General features: G+C 44.5%; 1 protein-coding gene across 1 annotated transcript in view; it reads left to right on the forward strand.

Moving 5' to 3' along the window:
- The window catches only part of ETFB (electron transfer flavoprotein subunit beta), a 101343-nt gene that overhangs the window by 17472 nt on the left and 63728 nt on the right, over positions 1-20143 (forward strand). Inside the window, exon 2 of the mRNA XM_077456586.1 lies at positions 2879-3037. Within this exon, the coding sequence (XP_077312712.1) occupies positions 2879-3037 (159 nt within the window). The remainder of the gene's footprint in view (positions 1-2878; positions 3038-20143) is intronic.

Raw genomic sequence — 20143 nt, forward strand, 5'->3', positions numbered from 1 at the left:
TTTGTAACTCCACTACTCACTATGCTTCTGCTTGATCCCGATCTGCTACTGGACCCCGGCTTTCTCGCCTCCTGGTGGGGCGATCCTGAGGACCGCTACCTGATGATACTAACACCCAGCAAAGCCCATCTCCATCATTAGGAGCTCTGGTGACTACCAGGTTGGTGCTTTGACCCCGTGCCTCGGGGGAACCTTTGTCATCCGTCAGGGTGACCTGCTTGTATACTTATCCTGCTGGTCAGTGGAAGCCTCTCTGCTGCTCTAGTTACTGGTCACCCGGGTCTGACTGTGACAACAGCACTTATTGGGAGTCCCGTCGATCTCCTTCCTCTGTTGTCAGCATGAGTCGCTTCTGACAGTTCAGGCAGGCGCCAAGCAATCCTCGGGGACACAGCAGGTGATTGACAGCCTCAGCTCTGCATACTTCACTATGAGACAGTGTAGGGTGGGGGTCAGCAACCCACATCGTGACCTACCAGTAGATCGCAGCCAGGTAACTGGTAGATCGCGGTGTGGGCTTGCTGACCTGCCATTCCAGAGCATCAAACGGAGTGCAATGCTGAGGGACTACTTGTAAAGTTGGAAGGAAGCAAGAGCCGCATAAGCTGATGCCTCCTCTGTAGTGCTGACTCCTGTCCCATGCAGGGTGGTGCCAACTGCACGCCACCTCTTAGGCCCCTTTCACATGTGCAGACCGTTCAGATCCGCCTGTCAGGTTTTTTTTTTTTTTTTTAGGCAGATCTGAACAGTCGCTTCATACAGGTCTATGGAGTGACGGATGTCAGCGCTGATATCCGATCCTCTCCTCAAAATCTAGACTGATGGAAACCCCATTTTCCATCCTTCTGACGGATTGGATGAAAAACGACATGCGGTCTATAATCATTTGATTTCCCCTGCCCCCACCCCCCTCCCAAAGGGGAGAGCGGACTCTGACAGGTCAGGAACGGACTTGTCATCCACCAGCTCAGCGGGGATCAACGAATCAATCCCTGCTGAGCAAGCGGATGCTAAATACGGACAGCCCCGTGTGAAAGGGGCCTTATCCTGGCTAGCGGTTTCCAGAGAGGGGTGCCAGCAGCAGGAAAGAAGAGATCTTCATGTCTGTGTGAAGAAATACACGGGGCATAATAGTATAGGGCTGCTTTCACACTGATCTGTTGCAGTTTACCCACATCGTGGGTGCATTGTAGCTTTCCTGCAGGTTTGCTGCGCTTGGCCATAGACTTTTATTCTATCCTGCGGGTTTGGTTCGCTTTCTAAAAATGTACGACACCTGGAAGATATAATAGAAGTCTAGGGCAAAGAGCAGCTAACCCGCAGGAAAGCCACGGGTACACTGCTCTGCACCCACGGTGCAGGTAAACCACATTCACACTGATGTGTTGAGGCCTTATAGGGGACTCGGAACAGTAAGGGTTAATTTTACATTTGTAGTTTGCAGGGTTGGTAAAACCCCATAGTTAAGGTGTGTGTGTGTGTGTCTGTCTGTCTGTCTGTCTGTGTCTGTCAGACTGCCTGGCACCCAGCTTGGGTGCTTCCACCAAAATACAGCTTCCTGCAATCAGGAACCAGGTATTATAGCTGAATATTGCACCCAAGAACTAGATGACACTAGCTTAGGTGCAAACTGGAACTGATTTTATTGTAACTCCACAGAGAAAATATATACCACACAAAATCAGATAAGAGCCTGATCACATTATCCTAAACATGGCAAACTGTAAACGGTAATATCATTAGCACATTATACAATTTTCCTTTAGATTTACCAAAAGCATATATGAGGTCTCACTTAAACACTTTCCATTGGTATGCAATCAGGCAGGCCCTTGCACTACATAGTTGAAGGTAAATCTAAAGGAAATTAAATAAGAAAATTGTGTAATGTATGGCCAGCATAAAAGAGAAATTAGTGGAGATTATATATATATATATATATATATATATATATATATATATATATATATATATATATATATATATATATATATATATATATTCCCAAAAAACTGCTGTGCAAATACCATGTGACATAAAAATTTGCAACACCCACTATTTTATTCTCTAGGGGCCTCTACTTTAAAAAAAAAACATATACAATGTTTGGGAGTTCTAAGAAGTTTTCTAGCAAAAAAATAAATAAAATAAAAATAAAAAAACATTCCCATACTTCTCCTCCTGTGTGTTATTTTTTATTTTTTTTGCAGAATCCTACTTACCTAGGTGGATGCATCACCGGTCCAATGCTGCATCCCCCCCCCCCCCCCCCCAGGTGGCTCTAACACTGAGAACAGAGCGATCAAAACACCGCTGATTGCTCAGTTCTCAAGGTTCTATGAGTATAGAGCTGGTGACTGTCAGCCACCGCTGTTTGCTCAGTCCCCCAGCTCACTGGAGCTCTGGGCTGTGGAGGGACGACCATCTCGGGCTCTTCAGTGGCTCGCTGAGCCGGGTGCTGGTCCAGACATGTGGGTGGATCCCAACTTCATTGTTGCGATCTAGCCCAAGCCTGGACCGGCTCGGTGACATCAGCAGACTACAGGCTTAAGCCCGCTGTCAGCTGAGAAAATGGGTCCCAGGAGGGCAACACAAACTACACCCCTGTGATCCACAGGAGAACTACAACCAATTTCGAGCTCCTTTTTAAGTGGATAAATACAAGTGCCTACACCTACCTGCATGCAGCTTCAATGGGAGTTGTATGTATGTATATTGTTTTTTGAGGTTTTTATTCTACTGTTTGTACAATACAAATAAGAATGTGACATTTTCTTTATCTGTCCTCTGTAGCCTATATTTTGTATAAATGGCCTCCTCACGGTGCCGACCACGTATAAGATACCAGGATGAAATGTATTATCTTTTGTGCTCGCAGGTCCGAGTGAAGCCGGATAAGACCGGTGTGGTGACCGACGGGGTGAAACACTCGATGAATCCCTTCTGCGAGATTGCCGTGGAAGAAGCCGTCAGATTAAAGGAGAAGAAGATAGTCAGCGAAATTATCGCCGTCAGCTGCGGCCCGCAGCAATGCCAGGTAGGAAGTCTGGTAGCAGCCGGGGGGCCCCCTGGGAAGGTGTCTGCCGCTGATCTGAGATGGCTGTGTCTTCCAGCGCTATCTGTATTCATCCCTCTCAGCGCCCGCATGCTGGGTTTTTTTAGTTGCGGTACCCAGCAGGGCTGCAGGATTCTTGCTTCGTGATGTTGTAGAGGCCTTGGGTGAAATATTTGTTTTGGTTTTTATGCAGATCAAAATCATGGCAAAATGCACATCAGTAGCACAAGGGTTTTTTTATTTTTTTTTTTTATTTTTTTTTTAAGTTAAACTGCAAGCAAAAAAACAAATGAAAGGCACAATAATTTTTCCATTTTCAGTAGAGCAAGGGAAGGTTATAATAAAAAGTTTTAAAACCGTTTTAATAAAAAAAAAAAAAAATTATATAAATAATAAATATATATATATATATATTATAAATTATTTAGAAATATATTAAAAAAAAAATGTGTATAATAATATATAATTTTTTTTTTTTTTTTTGACATCTGTGTCCCATGGGGGAGATTCCCCTTCACTTCCTGTCTTACAGCCAAGTGGCAAATGAGAGGAAATCTCTCCAGGCAATTCCTGGTTTTCACCAGAACTAGTGTCCTACGTTAAGAGTTCCCACCTATTCCTGTTCTAGTGACAACCCAAGACTTGGGATTCTTTTCTACTTCCACTCTCTGTGATAATAGTAAATGGGACAAAGCAAGAGTGCGAATCTCCCTAATGGGGGCTCAGGCGGCAATAAAAACCCAGCAGGGGGTTCTTATCTCTCTCCACTCTATCCAAAAAAAAATAAAAAAAAGTTGCTTTTAATTTTTCATTCTGTATTCATTAATACATCATTAAAGCGGACCTTCAGTAATTTTTTCATCTTTCCATCTATTATATCTTCTGCTCTTGTTGTTTTAACTTTGGATAGTAAAAAAAAATTTCTGCCACTAAATACCTTATACAGCCCACTTCCTGTTGTCTAGTCATTAGCCTAGGCCAGTGATGGCGAACCTTGGCACCCCAGATGTTTTGGAACTACATTTCCCATGACACTCCAGTACACTGCAGAGTGCCAGAGCATCATGGGCAATGTAGTTCCAAAACATCTGGGGTGCCAAGGTTCGCCATCACTGGCCTAGGCTTATGGCATCATGTGCAGCTCTCTCTCACTCTGTGAGAGTTTGCCAGGAAGAGGGTGGGAGGGGTGAGTCATAAGAGGGCCAATGAGAGCTGCAGAGCTGGAGGTTTGCCTCTGTGTAAATCCAGGAAGTGAACAGACAGCGGCTCCAGCTACCCACAGTTAAAATGGATGCAGCCAGACTTGGGGGGGGGGGGGGGGGGGTTCCTCCTTAAATGTATTTTAAAATGCAAGCATCTGAATTTTTACCTGGTTTTGGGGAAAAAAAAAAGCTTGTGCTCTCTCGCTCTCTTACACACACACACACACGACAGTCTGCATTGTTTACATAGGCAGACCGCTGCTCTGTCTGTCCAGCGAATGATCGCAGGTGGCTGCCAGACCTGCTGATTGGCTCCCGCTGTGTCCAATCGCAGTATATGTACGCGGGGGCGGTGCTTAAGTGGTTAAGCTTTAGTTATAGCTATTTGTTTAAAGTAACCTCCAGGATCAGTAAGAAATTTCTGTCGCTAAATTCTCCAATGAATGAAGACATTGCTGTGATCAGGCCGCTTATCAACCTGCAGGAAGAAGAGAGCGGTAATGTGATCATTAGTATCCTCCAGGAATATATATATATATATATATATATATATATATATATATAATAAATATATATATATAATAAATATATATATATATATATATATATATATATAATTATTTTTATTTTTTTCATAAGGTTTTATATAGAACAGTACAGGTAAAGATGAACTCAATGTTTGCTGTGTTGCTCATCATCCCGCTGATCCCAGACCAATCTTCTCCAGTAACCTTCCAAGGCACACAGGAACGGTCAGGACATTTAAACGGTTAATCTAATTGTGCCAGGACAGATAAACTGTAATGTGATGTGCCGTCGGTATCATTACAAGGCGATAGCGAGAACGAGGCCCCATAGAGCAGACATCATTCCGTTCCTCCATCTACTTGATAGGACACAATGCATCTTCTATGGACAATTTAGATATAAAGTTATTTTCTCCGCTGCACGTATTTTGGAGGTAAGTGTCATCAGCCAGGCACGACTCCATTGCTTGTTTTGAAGTACAGAACGCACATCGGTCTCATTCTTATCTTGGCCGCGCCATTTATAGATGTGTAATTCTTACATATATTTTATTGTTATTAGTCACACAGTGACTTACAGCTCTCAAGTCATTTCTGCTGCATTGCGCAGAAAGAGAGAAGAAATTGCCACCCTTTTGAAATGGCCGTCGCTTTTTAACCCCATTTAAGGCTTAAACCGCACGGCAGAGCAGAGCTCGCAGTATGTTTTGCAGCAGAGTTGGCCATAGCAACCCGTCTGTATCCATTGCTCGATGGCCAAAATAGATCATAAATTATATATGTTGCAATGGCGTTGATTTTACTAAAGGCATATAGGCTGTGCAGTTGCTCCAGAGCTTAGCGAATGAGGGAGAGCTCTGCTGACTTCCACCATCCAATCATGTGCAAGCAAAAATGCTGTGGTTTATTTATTTATTTTTCTTGCACTTAATTGGGTATTCTTTGCAAAGTAAAATTTCAGCTTATTTACTAAGCTCTGGAGCAACTGCACTTGCAAAGTACACAGTCTATTTGCCTTTAATAAATCAACCCCGTTGTGTTCATTTGTATCCTTTAGACAAAATTAATTATCAAGCGGTCTTGTATTAAAGAGGAACTGTGGCCGGACTCCCCATTATTTTATATATATTATGTGTGTGTATATGTAAAAAAAAAAAAAAATTATATATATATATATATATATATATATATATATATATATATATATATATTATAACATTTTTTATTTTATTTTTTATTTTTTTCCCCTCACCTGATAATGGTATTTTGACATTTCAGATACTCTCACTTCCATTGGATCCAGCGTTGACCCACTGAGATCCTCTCATACCTGGCCACTGCTCCGTCCTGCACCGCCAGGTTTTCTCTGCTGTCAGAGAGGCTCGCTGGCATTTCTGGGTTCAGCGGGCGGGCCTCTCCATGATGCGCCGATAGACCCGCCTCCTCCTCCTGTTCGTCCAGTAAAAGCCTATGCCTCCTGGGATATGTGATGTATGGGAGGCACAGCGGGCAAAGTGCGCAGTATTCGCCTAAGGCGAGTGATGTGAATAGGGAGGCAGAGAGGGACGGACTTAACATAAAAAAATATAAAAGACTATGCCCTATTCCAGAGGAAAGGAGGGCGAGTGGAGAATCAAAGCCCTATTTTTTTTTATTTTTTTGGATGAAAAATTTATTTAAAAGAACAACTGTCTGTGTTTACATGGAAAAAAATGAATCTGGCACTCAAGTGGTTGCAAGTGGAGTTAAAAAAACAAAAAAAAACAAAAAAAAACCTGATGTAAACGTCATGGGTGTGTGGGTTGTTTATTTTTTATTTTTTTTTCCATCAGTTTAGGATGTATGACAAATGCCCAAGAATACTTAATCTCCAGTGCACAGAGCGTATATGGCACAACCTATCTCTAGCTTACTTCCATGCAAAAAATTCTGGCAAATCTCTGCTGTCAAAATGACAGGTGGAACTTGCTATCTATCTAAAATGGAGCTTTGGCACACACTAACTTTTGCAGCACAATCCTTAAACTGATCTCTGAGTAGGAGAGTCTGTCTTCTCTAGTCGGTCCAGTCTTTGAGTGAAGAAACGTCATCGGCACACCAAGGATTCCTCAGAAGATTCCAAAGCTTTATTCACATACATACGGCAACGTTGCAGGGCTCCTTTGTCAGGCAAGCAGTCACTTACCTGAGGAAGGGGTCCTGTGTGGCTCTGAAATGTTGCTATATGTTTACTGTGTGATCATGTAAATAAAGCTTTGGCCCATTCTGAGGAATCCTTGGTGTGCAGTTGACGTTTCATCACTCGGATTGTCTGCGGTTTCCAGCCAGTGGTCATTACAGCACTATCAGAAACCATGAAATCAGACCGAGACAGAAGTACAGTTAAATCACACTTGTTTAATAATAAAAGAACAAACCTGGTCAAAACATAGCCAAAGTTCAGTAACCGGAACGGATAGTCAGCCAAGCCAGAAGTCAGGGATCAATACACTGGAACAGCAAGCAGGATCTGGAGCCAGAAGGGATGTCAGCAAAGCCAGTCTTGAACAGGAACACAGGAGATAGTTTCTGGGATGTTTGACCAAGGCGAGGGCAGAGAACCTCGGGACTGGACGGCTTAAGTAGGCAGGACTGACGAGCAGGATCATCAACAGCTGAGTAACTGTGGAGAGATAGGAGCTGGCAATTAGCCGACAGCTGATTGGTGAAGGAGGGGCTGAGCCCAGCCCTGACAAGCAGCCAGCATTACTACAGCCATTTGCAGGAGTGTGTGCGTGGCAATATCGCGCTTTGACCAGTCTTGGGGTGTGGTCTCACTGGCACTTTTAACTGGTCCTGGGTGTGGTTCACCCCCTTGTGGCATTTTTTATATGTATAGTGAGAGTACCCAGGATGGGTTAAGCGTTTCCGGGACCACTTGGAAGAGGTGGCCCGCTACAGTTTGCTTCAGTGCAAACTGTGTTGGAGCACAGAACCCTTCATAGATGACTACTGTATATACACAAACTGCCATCGCTGGTCTAGTTGGCAGAGAAGTGTGTCTGGAGAGAATGCAGACCAATGGGGGGGGGGGGGGGGGGAGAATCAAACTTGGATGTGGTTCAGACCTCTGACTAAGCCCTGTGGGTGGGATGAAATGTGTCAGGGGGCGTGGCCTGGGAGGAGTTGAGACACTGGCCTTTCTTGATCCTTGCCTAACATATAGGCTGATTGGAGTGTAGTGGGCTTGGATGGGCTCTGTGGATTCCAGCCCCCAGATCAGTGGAGCATTACCATTGGCGCTTGGAGCGCCACTCTGAAGCTGGCCATACATTATACAATTTTCTAGTTCAATTGCCTTTTTAGATTTACCTTCAACTAGTGCACGGGCCTGCCTGATTGCATACAAATTGAACGTATTTAGGTTTGACCTTGTGTATTGTATTGCTTTGGTAAAAAAAAAATGAAAATTGTGTCAAGTATGGCCAGCCCAAGTCACTTTATGGGGAAGCTGAGAGACATACTGCACCCCTGTAGTCCCAAGTTATTATCTCTGAAGAGGAAAGCCTCACAGCAGCAAACTTGGGCACTGTGCAGGGGATGGCTATAATGTTACCTCAAGCTTTGTGCAGACTTCCAGAGAGAACAAGATTTAGGAAGGAGATGGTGGAGACAAATAGGACTGCAGAAATGTAAAAAAAAAATTGTTGGCTTTCAAAATTTGCATCTGGGTTCGGTCTGAAATGTGTTTAACTTTTTTTTTTTTTTTTTCTAGTTACTGTCTTTATTAGCGTATAACACTCGCTTTTTCACAATGAAAATCGGGCGCAAATAGCGCGTGCTTGTTATACGCCAATATTTCAATTTTAGCTGCCTCGGAGGGGGGCGAGACGAGCGCCGTCAGATTGCATACAATGAGAATCTCCTGTTTACTTGGCGGCCTCTGTAATAGGAAGCCCCGTCTCCTGGGCCGCCATTGGACCACTGTTCTGTCTATCATAGGAGATTCTCACTGTATGTGATCTGTCCATGCTCGTCCCACCCCCCCCCCCCCTCCCTGTCCCCTCTAGGCTGCAGATGGGCATTGATCAGGCTGTATTGATGGCAATGGTGAGGCTGCAGATGGGCATTGATCAAGCTGTATTGATGGCAATGGTGAGGCTGCAGATGGGCATTGATCAGGCTTCACTGATGGCAGTGGTATGGCTGCAGATGGGCATTGATCAGGCTTCACTGATGGCAGTGGTGAGGCTGCAGATGGGCATTGATCAGGCTGCAGATGGGCATTGATCAGGCTGCAGATGGGCATTGATCAGGCTGCAGATGGGCATTGATCAGGCTGCAGATGGACATTGATCAGGCTGCAGATGGACATTGATCAGGCTGCAGATTATCATTGATCAGGCTGCGCTGATGGCAATGGTGAGGCTGCAGATGGGCATTGATCAGGCTGCAGATGGGCATTGATCAGGCTGCAGATGGGCATTGATCAGGCTGTGCTGATGGCAATGGTGGGGCTGCAGATGGGCATTGATGGCAATAGTGAGTTTGCAGATGGGCATTGATCAGGCTTCACTGATAGCAGTGGTGAGGTTGCAGATGGGCATTGATCAGGCTGCACTGAGGGCAATGGTGAGGCTGCAGATGGGCATTGATCAGGCTTCACTGATGGCAGTGGTATGGCTGCAGATGGGCATTGATCAGGCTTCACTGATGGCAGTGGTGAGGCTGCAGATGGGCATTGATCAGGCTGCAGATGGGCATTGATCAGGCTGCAGATGGGCATTGATCAGGCTGCAGATGGGCATTGATCAGGCTGCAGATGGGCATTGATCAGGCTGCAGATGGGCATTGATCAGGCTGCAGATGGGCATTGATCAGGCTGCAGATGGACATTGATCAGGCTGCAGATGGGCATTGATCAGGCTGCGCTGATGGCAATGGTGGGGCTGCAGATGGGCATTGATGGCAATAGTGAGTTTGCAGATGGGCATTGATCAGGCTTCACTGATAGCAGTGGTGAGGTTGCAGATGGGCATTGATCAGGCTGCACTGAGGGCAATGGTGAGGCTGCAGATGGGCATTGATCAGGCTGCACTGATGGCAATGGTGAGGCTGCAGATGGGCATTGATCAGGCTGCACTGATGGCAATGGTGAGGCTGCAGATGGGCATTGATGGCAATGGTGAGTTTGCAGATGGGCATTGATCAGGCTTCACTGATGGCAATAGTGAGGCTGCAGATGGGCACTGACCCTTATTTTGCTTCAAAGTTCCTTATTTAAAATTTTTAAATTTTTTATTTATTTTTTACTTTTCCTGAAACTTCCCTCTTAAAATGACTGTGTGTGTTATACACCGATAAATACGGTAGTTATTTTTATTTTTTAATAACGTTAAATGCGCGTTCAATGTTTTCTTTCTTTTATAAAAATCCGTTTTCCTTTTAAGAAAAGCCATTCTCCGGCGCAGCAGTCTCATGGATTTATTTTGCGGGGACAGGTTGCTTTTAATATTTGATGACCTCTTTTTCTTAGCGCTCGTCTTCTTTCTTCCACCCCCCCCTCCCCGCATGAATCTTGCACTTTGGACACAGAAGCATTTAGCTTGTTGTTGATAAATTGCCATTAATGGGAAATAATGCATCCTACTTTCCATACTCGGGAACGTTGTTGGTGGTATTGGGGGCAGCAATGGGGAGAGTCTTGTAAATCCCAGTTTATAATTGCAGTGGTGTGAAGCATTAACAACCGCAAATGCATCTGATGGGGCTGTCATCTCTCCTGGGGGGGGGGCGAGGGGAAGCTTCTCTGTGGTTGTAATTGTGGCGAGTGACTTCACCAGGAATCCGGAGTATTTCTGCGGATGATTGTGTGCTCACAGTTCGGGCAGGTTTTGTGTGGATGTTTTTCGCTAGATTGAATGGATCAAGGCCACGTACCAACATCCCTGCCATATACAGCAGGTGGTAGATGGCCTTGATCTGCTCCATTGTAATCGGAAGCTGCCTGAAATTGTTAGAAAATTGCCTAAGGCTGGAATTATGAGGGATATCTAAACCCAACAACAAAAATGGAATGTATTGCAGCTTACCATAGATTCCTCAGTCTGAAAAGAGAAAACGAATGCAGCCCCCCCCCCCCCCCCACCTAAAGAACATGGGATAATTAAGCTCTATGAATGAAGTGGTTGTAAATTTCAGGAATGAAAAAATGAACAAGGTATATCTATTTATAGTGTGTACTTACCCCTATCCAAAGCACCTAGTGTGATTTCTGTCTCCTCTCTTACTCCCCTGCTATCTACATAAGGCAGGCCATAGATGATGCAACTTTTTTCTTTCCTGCAGTCACAGGTTGCAGGAAGGAAACTGGCTGTGTTGATAGGGGGGAATTGAGCGATTATTTTTATTTTTTTATTATTTAAAAAAAAAAAAAAAAAAATTATTTTTATTATAATTTTATATATTTATATATATATATATATATATATATATATATATATATATATATATATATATATATATATATATATATATATATATATATATATATATATATATAATTATAATTTTTTTTTTCTGCATTCCCACCCTCTGAGCTTTTGTGTTCTTCTGGCGGGGGGGGAGCCGTCCCTGCCAGTAGAACACAGTGATTACTGCTAACGGCCATAGCCGCTGGCAATAATTGCATGCAAAAATCTGACACGCTGGTTGTACCCAATGCGATCAATGGATTATCTTTTTGGTACAATCGGCCTACCCATAGATGGTTCACATGTCGGCCGGTTCTTGCTGACAGAACACGCAAAAAAAAAGTCCTGCTAGCAGCATCTTTGGAGCGGGGAAGGAGTGGTGTGTATTAGGGCGCCTGGGGAAAAAAAAAACGATTTAAATCTTGAATCGAGTTGAGAGGTCAAATCGATTCAAAATTTCAGCAAATCGATTTTTTTTTTTTTTTTTTTTCGTGTGATTTTTTTTTTTTTTTTTTTTTCTCCACAAGGACCGGCGCTGACACCGTGCGGGTCCTGAGATGCTGCGGGCCTAAAAACAGCAGCTTCTCAGGACCGGTGCGGTGTCCATCAAAAAAAAAAAAACTTGATTAAAATCGTGAATTGAGGTGTGTTTTTGTTTATTTTTTTGTTTTGTTTTTGTTTTTTTGAAAATCGCCCAGCTCTAGTGTGTAAGGCTGGGTTCACACCGGAGTGATGCGGGAACGCCGCGAATCCGCTGCGTTTTCCCGCATCGCATGCCTCCCGCCAGCAGTTCACACTGCCCTATGCGGACTGCTGGGAGTGTCAGTGAAACCTTAATGACACCCCCAGATCAGTTCGCATATCGCAGTGCGATCTGCAAACTCGGACAGGAATTGGATCGCATGGTGTGAACACCCATGCGATCCGATTCTGCTGCGGACCAAAAAAAGGGTCCCGTGCGAGTTTGCGGCGGGTGCGATGCGAATTCAGCCATACTATCTGTATGGCTGAACTCGCATCGCACAGAGATCGGATGTGATTTGCACTGCAGTGCGGTGCGAATCACATCCGGTTCTTGCTGCCGCAGCGGTGTGAGCCCAGCCTATATTGCTCCTCCACCGCTCCTGCCCATTGAAAAAGTTTCTGTGATGAGAAAATGATAAATCCATTTGAGAACTTTTTCCACCTATAATGTGAACTGTATAACTCAGTTGAACAACAAACTGAAATCTTTTAGGTGGAGGGAAGTAAAAATTAAAATATGGTTGCATAAGTGTGCACAATCTTAAACTAAGGCCCCTTTCACACTGGGGCGTTTTTTCAGGCGATACAGTGCTAAAAATATCGCCTGTGTAGCGCCTGAAAAAAATCCGGCCCCTTTCACTCCAGTGTGAAAGCCGGAGGGATTTCACACTGGAGCGGTGCGCTGGCAGGACGGTGAAAAAAGTCCTGCTAGCCTCATCTTTGGAGCGGTGTATTCATCGCTCCTAAACCGCTCCTACCCATTGAAATCAATGGGGCAGCGGGCGGTTTTAACCCTTTTTTGGCCGCTAGCGGGGGTTAAAACTGCTGCTAAAACGACTGTAAAGCGGCGCTAAAAATAGCGCCACTTTACCGCCGACGCTGCACCCACCCCAGTCAGTTTGAAAGGGGCCTAATACTTTGAAGCACCTTTTGATTTTATTACTGTACTGGAACGCTGTAAAACACTACAAAAACGCACTGGAACACACAAATCTTTAAAGCTGAGGTTCACACAAAAATTGAACCTCTGGTGTCACATTTGGCACCTTTTAGTGGGGAGGGGGGTGCAGATACCGGTCTAAGACAGGTATTTTTCACCCACTTCCGGGCATAGACTCCCACAGGAGTCTACGCCTCTTCCTTTCATCCCGCAATGTCTGCTGGGGCACATGCGGGTCCCAGGAGATAGCGGGGACCAGTTAGGATGCGCAGCATGACTCGCGCATGCGCAGTAGGGAACCGGGAAGTGCCACAAAGCTCACCGAAGATGGCGGCGGCAGCTGCCAAGTGCCAAGCGATTGATCGGCTTCGGCTGCCAACATCGCTGGAACCCGGGACAGGTGAGTGTCCATTTATTAAAAGTTGGCAGCTGCAGTATTTGTAGCTGCTGGCTTTTAATTTTTTTTTTTTTTTTTTTTTTTTTTTTGGGTGGACCTCCTCTTTGAGGTTTAAGAAAAAAGACGTGGAAGAAATGCATCAAAAACGCGCATGCAGAAAAGCATCTGGACTGCGTTTCTCTGGTGGGAACTGTCCCTCAGTCTTCTTTTTTTTTTTTTTTTTTTTTTTCGTTAGTTTAGCAAAAAATAAAAAACCCAGCGGTGATTCAATATCGCCAAAAGAAAGCTCTTTCTGTCTCAAAAAAATGATACAAATTTAATTTGAGTACAGTGTTGCATGACCGCGCAATTGTCCTTCATGTGACAGCGCTGAAAGCTGAAAATTGGCCTGGGCAGGAAGGGGGTGAAAGTGCCCGGTATTGAAGTGGTTAATTTTCTTTTTTTTTTTTTTTTCTGCTCAGATTTCCCTTCTTCTGAGCAGAGCCGTATCCTGCTGACAGGGTCTCTTTTCATTGAAGAAAACGCATCAAACGATGTAACAAAAGATGTAGGAGTTTAGGAGTCAACACTCGCGCTCGACATTGACCATCGTAGTTGTCAGATCAGGCAACCTCGAGAAGCCAGGCCCGTTATGTGCGCTGGGTGACCCCCCCCGCCACTGTGCGCTGTTTATTCGGGGAGGGTAATTAAGATGCATCACTTCTAGCCACGTTCTTTACAGAATGTAGCAGATAATCTACTAGAGAAGAAAACGCCACTGCAATGTAAAAACAGATGGGTTCATTTGGTGCATCTGATTGTCCTGCTCTTGTTTGCTTGCCGAGCGCCATTAATCTTCCCAGGCCGTGGCGAAGGCATTAAAACAAGATCCACGTGAGGAGATACATGGGCAAATGGTCCAACAAAAAAAAAAAACTGTTTTCGTATTCCTGTAGCTTAACCTGGCCAAAATTTCCACAAGGGATGCTCTGAATTCAGCGCTGTTTATGGTTGCTAGTCCTTTACAGTGGACCATAAAAAAAATAAAAAAATAATAAAAAATAAAATCACACCTTTTTATGAATCGCCTGGCAAGATGACTACATTACTTAAATAATTACCTTGAATAAAAATGTTCCTTTCATTCCATAGACAAAAATTGCCAAGTCTGTGACAAGAACTCAGCTTATCAAAGGTGACATGAGCCCTAATCAAAATCTTATTGGCTTCATAATAGGAGCAGCACCCAACCACCTGACTTAAAAAAAAATAAAAAAAATATATATATATATATATATATATATATATATATATATATATATATATATATATATATATATATATATATATATATATATATATATATATATATATATATATATATATATATATATATATATAAAAAAAATTTTAAGGAACATTTTATTCCGCGTACACACGACCGGACTTTTCGACGGACTAGGTCCGACGGGATCAGTCAGACAATCCGATCGTGTATGTGTATAGAGAGATAGATATATATATATATATATATATATATATATATATCTCTATCTCTCTATCTATAATCTCTATCTCTATTTTTTTTTTTTTTTAATTCTTCTTTTTATATAAAGAGAAAAAAAAAAAATAATCAGACGGACCTAGAAATAGAGCATGTTTCAAATCTATCCGATGGCCTCAAGTCCGACAGACTAAAAATCGGGAAAACCGTTCGTCTGTATGCTGGTCCGACGAACCAAATACGACGCAAGGGCAGCTATTGGCTATTGAACTGCCTTGTTAAGTCCCGTTTATGTCATCACGTTCAAAACGAGTCCGCTTGTGTGTGGCCAAGTCCGTTCATTCAGAAAGTCCGTCAGACCTCAGCCGAAAGTCCGACGGGAAGACCGTCAGGCCTAGTCTGCCGGAAAGTCCAGTTGTGTGTAGTCTTGCCCTCCTGCCCAGACCGATTTTTAGCTTTCAGCGCTGTCGCACTTTGAATGACGATTGCGCGGTCATACAACACTGTACACAAATTTTTATAATTTTTTTTTCACACAAATGGAGTTTTCTTTTGGTGGTATTTAATCACCACTTTCGTTTTTATTTTTTGCTAAACAAACAAAAAAAAAAAAGAGAGAAATTTTGCAAAAGGGTAATTTTTTCTCCTTCCTTGATAGTCGCTGATGAGGCTGCATTGATGGGTGCAGATAAGGCGACACTGATAGGCACTGGTAAGTGGTATTGATAGGCAGCACTGGTGATGAGGCACTGATTGGTGATATTTATAGATGCCCAGCGGTGAAGGAGAAAACGTACTTATTTACAAAATTTTATAACAAAAAAAAATTTTTCTCAGAATTTTCACTTTTTTTTTATTCGTTTAGCAAAAAATAAAAACTGCAGAGGTGATCAAATACCACCAAAAGAAATCTCTATTTGTGGGAACACAATGATCTAGTTTGGGTACAGTGTAGCACGACCACGCAATTGTCATTTAAAAAGTGACAGCGCTGAAAGCTGAAAATTGGCCTGGGCAGGAAGGTGCGAAAGTGCCCGGTATTGAAGTGGTAAAAGTGGTTGTAAACCCCATTCATGAAATCTGACCTGGGCACGTATATCTGTAGTATTTACTTATCCCTCTCTCTAAAGCTCTGAGTGCCGTGTCTTTCTGCTGCTCCCTTCCTCTGTTATCAGCATGATAACTTCTGGCAAGCTCTCCGATGCCCAGTATCTAAAAGTACCTGAATATTTATGTCTGGGAGGGAACTTGGAGATAAGCAGAGAGTGTGTTTGTTTGTTTTTTGTTGTTCCTCTGCCTTTGTGGGGGTGGGGCGGGGGTGTGCCTTTCCTCCAATCGGCTCTCACACAGTGTATGCCGAGACTTCACTCCCACTGCTGAAAGAGGAAACAAGATTTCTAACAGGATGTGCACTTTCTAAAGAACGTAGAAAGGCAAAGGCAGCAGATATATATGTAAAACTTATGTAGGGAGATTTGCTTCATCTCTGTGTATCATCTGAGGCTGCTCACTTCACTGGGTATAGGAGAGGGTTTACACCTACTTGAAATCAGTCATTGGCTGATGCAACATTTTTGGGCATGCATACAAAACGCTGCCAGTTGCTGCTTTAAACAGCTGCCTGTACAATGTGGAAAGCTTGAGTCCATGCAGCTCACGTGGAACCTGTTAACGTGGGATTTGTGTGAATCCGGACCCGGGTACCGCAGGGCAAGGCACCATGATAACTCCTGTGAATTGCATGATTAATATTGTACAGCGTCAGCCTGTAATGCATCTCTACTGCCCGTGTGTTCACTTTCCAACCGTGAGCTCCTCCAGCCCCGGGTGTCTGCTCTCTGAGTGATCCTCAAACAGATCCATCAATTATGCCAATTACGGCCCCAATTCCACCACCAGGGAACCTCTAAAGTCTTTTGCTGTAACGAAAAGCGACATCGTCCCCCTCCGTTCTCTCTCCTTCCTTTAGCCGAGGCTTTTGGGACCAAGTATTTTTCAGCCAACGTGACAGCTAGGTTCATTTTTAAACCCTAGGTAGTGAAACAGGCCCCGGAGCATGTTTAAAAGAACATTACCGTACTGGCGAGATTAAATTAGCTTATGCTTCTGAGTCCTGCACGGCTGGAAGGCCCGAGTTTTCTTTTCTTTTCCTTTTTTTTTCTTTTTCTTTTTTTTTTCGCCAGGGCTCAAATGGCAGGATTTGCAGCCTAAAAGGAGCACGGCTCAGCGCCCATTTATCAGCAGGGCTCTGCCCTCATTTCGTCACTGTCGGCGCTCCAATTATAGAAGAAATTAGCGGTTTAGTGTCACTTTTTTTTTTTTTTTTTTTTTTTTTTCCCTTTCTTTTTTTAAAGCGAGTGTTGCGCAGATAACGCATTAAAGGACAGAGTTCACAAGACGATAGAATCTCTTAATATCTCTCCCAGAGCTCCCGCGCAGAATTTGTAATGAGGAGACGTCCTTCTGCCAAATATCTCACTATAAAAGGAGGCCGCTGAACTGAGGCTGAACCCTGATTTGCATATCAAATTTGAAAAGGGGCCTGGTGATTAAAGGTGCCTAGAGAGATGGGGAGTATATCGGATAAATTATCAATGCCACGATCAAAGGACAAATTGTTCAGACGCCATTTGATGTATAAATTTAAGGTGTAGGCAAGCAAAAGTATCAGGCGCCTATACGTAACTTTCATACAGCTTCTAAAAGTGGTATTTTGGGTTTGGACTTTTTTTTTTTTTTTTTTTTTTTCTTAACAAACCTATCATACTTGCCTGCTCTGTGCAGTGGTTTTGCACAGAGCAGCCCCAACCCCGTTCCTTCTCGAGTCCCCCCGCTGGCGCTCCTGGCTCCTCCCTCCTATTGAGTGCCCTCACAGCACGCAGCTTGCTATGGGGGCACCCAAGCCGAGTCACAGCTCCGTGTGTCCATTCAGACACGGAACTGCAGCCCCCGCGCCTCTCTCTCTCCTGATTGGCTAGCCGACTGACAGAAGTGGCAGCCAATGGTGCTGTTGCTTAATGCCTCCAAAAGCAAGCTACTTGCTGTGGGGGCACTGGTGCGTCCTCGCGCCATAAGACACATAGACCTGTGGCGCGGCTCCCACCCCCTGCTTTCTCCTCATTGGCTTTGATGGACAGCAGTGGGTGCCACTGCTGTCTCAGCCAATGAGGAGAGGGAGTCCCTGGAGAGCCAGGATCGAGAAGGGCCTCGGGTGAGTATTGGGGGGGGGGGGGGGGGATGTGGGGGAGCAGCGCACAGGTTTTTTTTTTCTTCATGCATAGAATGAAGGAATGTTAAAAATCTTCAGCCTTTACAACTATTTTAAGTGTCTTAGGTGCAAATCTTAAGCCGGCCATAGGCAGTTTGAATCTCCGCCAGTTCAGCAGAGACTGGCCAACATTCAAACCATGTATAGACAGGCTGAATGTACCCAAATTAATCAATCAACTTGGGTGCAACCAGTTTGTTGGATTTTACATGTGATTATCGCTAGTGGCTATTCTAGCTGCTAGCAGTAAGCACTGTGTACTTTAAAGTGGTTGTTCACCCTGTACAACCAATTTTACCTACAGGTAAGCCTATATTAAGGCTCACATGTAGGTGCTGGCAATAACTCCTAAACCTCCACGGTTTAGGAGATATTTACAAAAAAATTGCGCGCCGATGACTATGGCGAATGCACTGATGTCTACGGTGCATGTGGACATTAGAAAGGGCAAATCATGCCGTTTCAAATAGGGTCATGCCATGTCTGGCGGCTCCTGTGTGTGCGGGAGTGACGCCACATGACTCCGGCTAGTCAGAGCCAGAGTTTGCGGCCCCGGGAGGAAGAGGGGCGAAGATGGACATTCGCTGCTAGTGGGGACAGCGGTGACATCGCAGGGTTTGGTTTCAGGTAAGTGACACATAATGGACTTCTATGTGATGCATGGTAGCCCATTATGCTTTACCTTTGCAGGGAAATAGAGGAAGTAAACACACCAGGGTTTACTTCCTCTTAAAGGATGTTTTGTTCCCCAAGCCACTTAGTTATCACTTTTTTTGCTTTATGGCAAGGTGCTCCATCATGTTGGAAAAGGCATGGTTCCTCACGAGACTGTTCTTGGATGGTTGGGAGTAGTTTCTCTGAGGATGTTTTTGTACTATTCTTTATTCATGGCGGTGTTCTTAGGCAAAATTGTGAGTGAGCCCACTCCCTTGGCTGAGACGCAACCCCACACATGAATGGTCTCGGGATGCTTTACTGTTGGCTAGGGGTGCAACGGATCGTCGCTCGATCCGTGATCCGAACGGGTCACCCCGGTCGGAGCGTTTCGTGGTCTCGGCCTTAGAAAAGGCCGCGGTTTCGGCCTAGCTTCAAAGCGGCGGCCATCTTTCTACACCCAGGCTGTTTACACTGTGATCGCTCCGACGGAGCGAACCACTTGTAAACAAACGGTTCCTCTCTCCCCTCTCTGTACTAATCTGTACAGTGGAGGGGAGAGATCCGGAGATGGAAGCAGCCATCCCTCCTTACTCTAGCGATACCCTGCCTGCCAATACTCTGCAATACCCTGCCTGCCAATGCTCTAGCGATACCCTGCCTGCCAATACTCTAGCGATACCCTGCCTGCCAATGCTCTAGCGATGCCCAGCCATGCTCTAGCGATGCACAGCCAATTGTACAGTGGGGGAGATTGTGGATATTACAGTGGGGACTATATGGTGGTGGAAGTTTCACAGGTTTTTGCAAATTTTAATTATTATTTGCTGATCCGAAAAATTATCCGATCCGTGACTCTGACCTGAGGAACGATCCGATCCGTGAGTTTTTTGATCCGTTGCACCCCTACAGTTGGCATGACACAGGACTGATGGTAGCGCTCACCTTTTCTTCTCCAGACAAGGGTTTTTTTTTTTTTGTGGATGCCCCAAAACAATTTGGAAAGGGAATTCATCAGAGGAAATGACTTTACCCCAGTCCTCAGCAGTCCGGTCCCTGTACCTTTTTGCAGAATATCAGTGTGTCCCTGATGATTTTCCTGGAGAGAAGTGGCTTCTTTGCTGGTCTTCTTGACACCGGGCCATCCTCAAAGTCTTCTCCTCCCTGTGCGTGTAGATGGACTCACACCTGCCTACTGCCATTCCTGGGCAAGCTCTGCACTGGTGGTGCCCCGATCCCACAGCTGAATCGCCTGTAGGAGATGGTCCTGGTGCTTGCTGGACTTTCTTGGGCGCCCTGAAGCCTTCTGTTTTTTTTTGTTTTGTTTTTTTTGTTGGGCTTAAGTTCGTATTCATAGCAAAGAGGCACTTTGCAATTGATTGCAATTCATCTGATTACTCTTCATAGCATTCTGGAGTATA

This window comes from Lithobates pipiens, unplaced genomic scaffold (assembly GCF_037356315.1).
Source record: "Lithobates pipiens isolate NorthernLeopardFrog02 unplaced genomic scaffold, aLitPip1_a1.2 Scaffold_27, whole genome shotgun sequence".
Classification (NCBI taxonomy): Eukaryota; Metazoa; Chordata; class Amphibia; order Anura; family Ranidae; genus Lithobates; species Lithobates pipiens.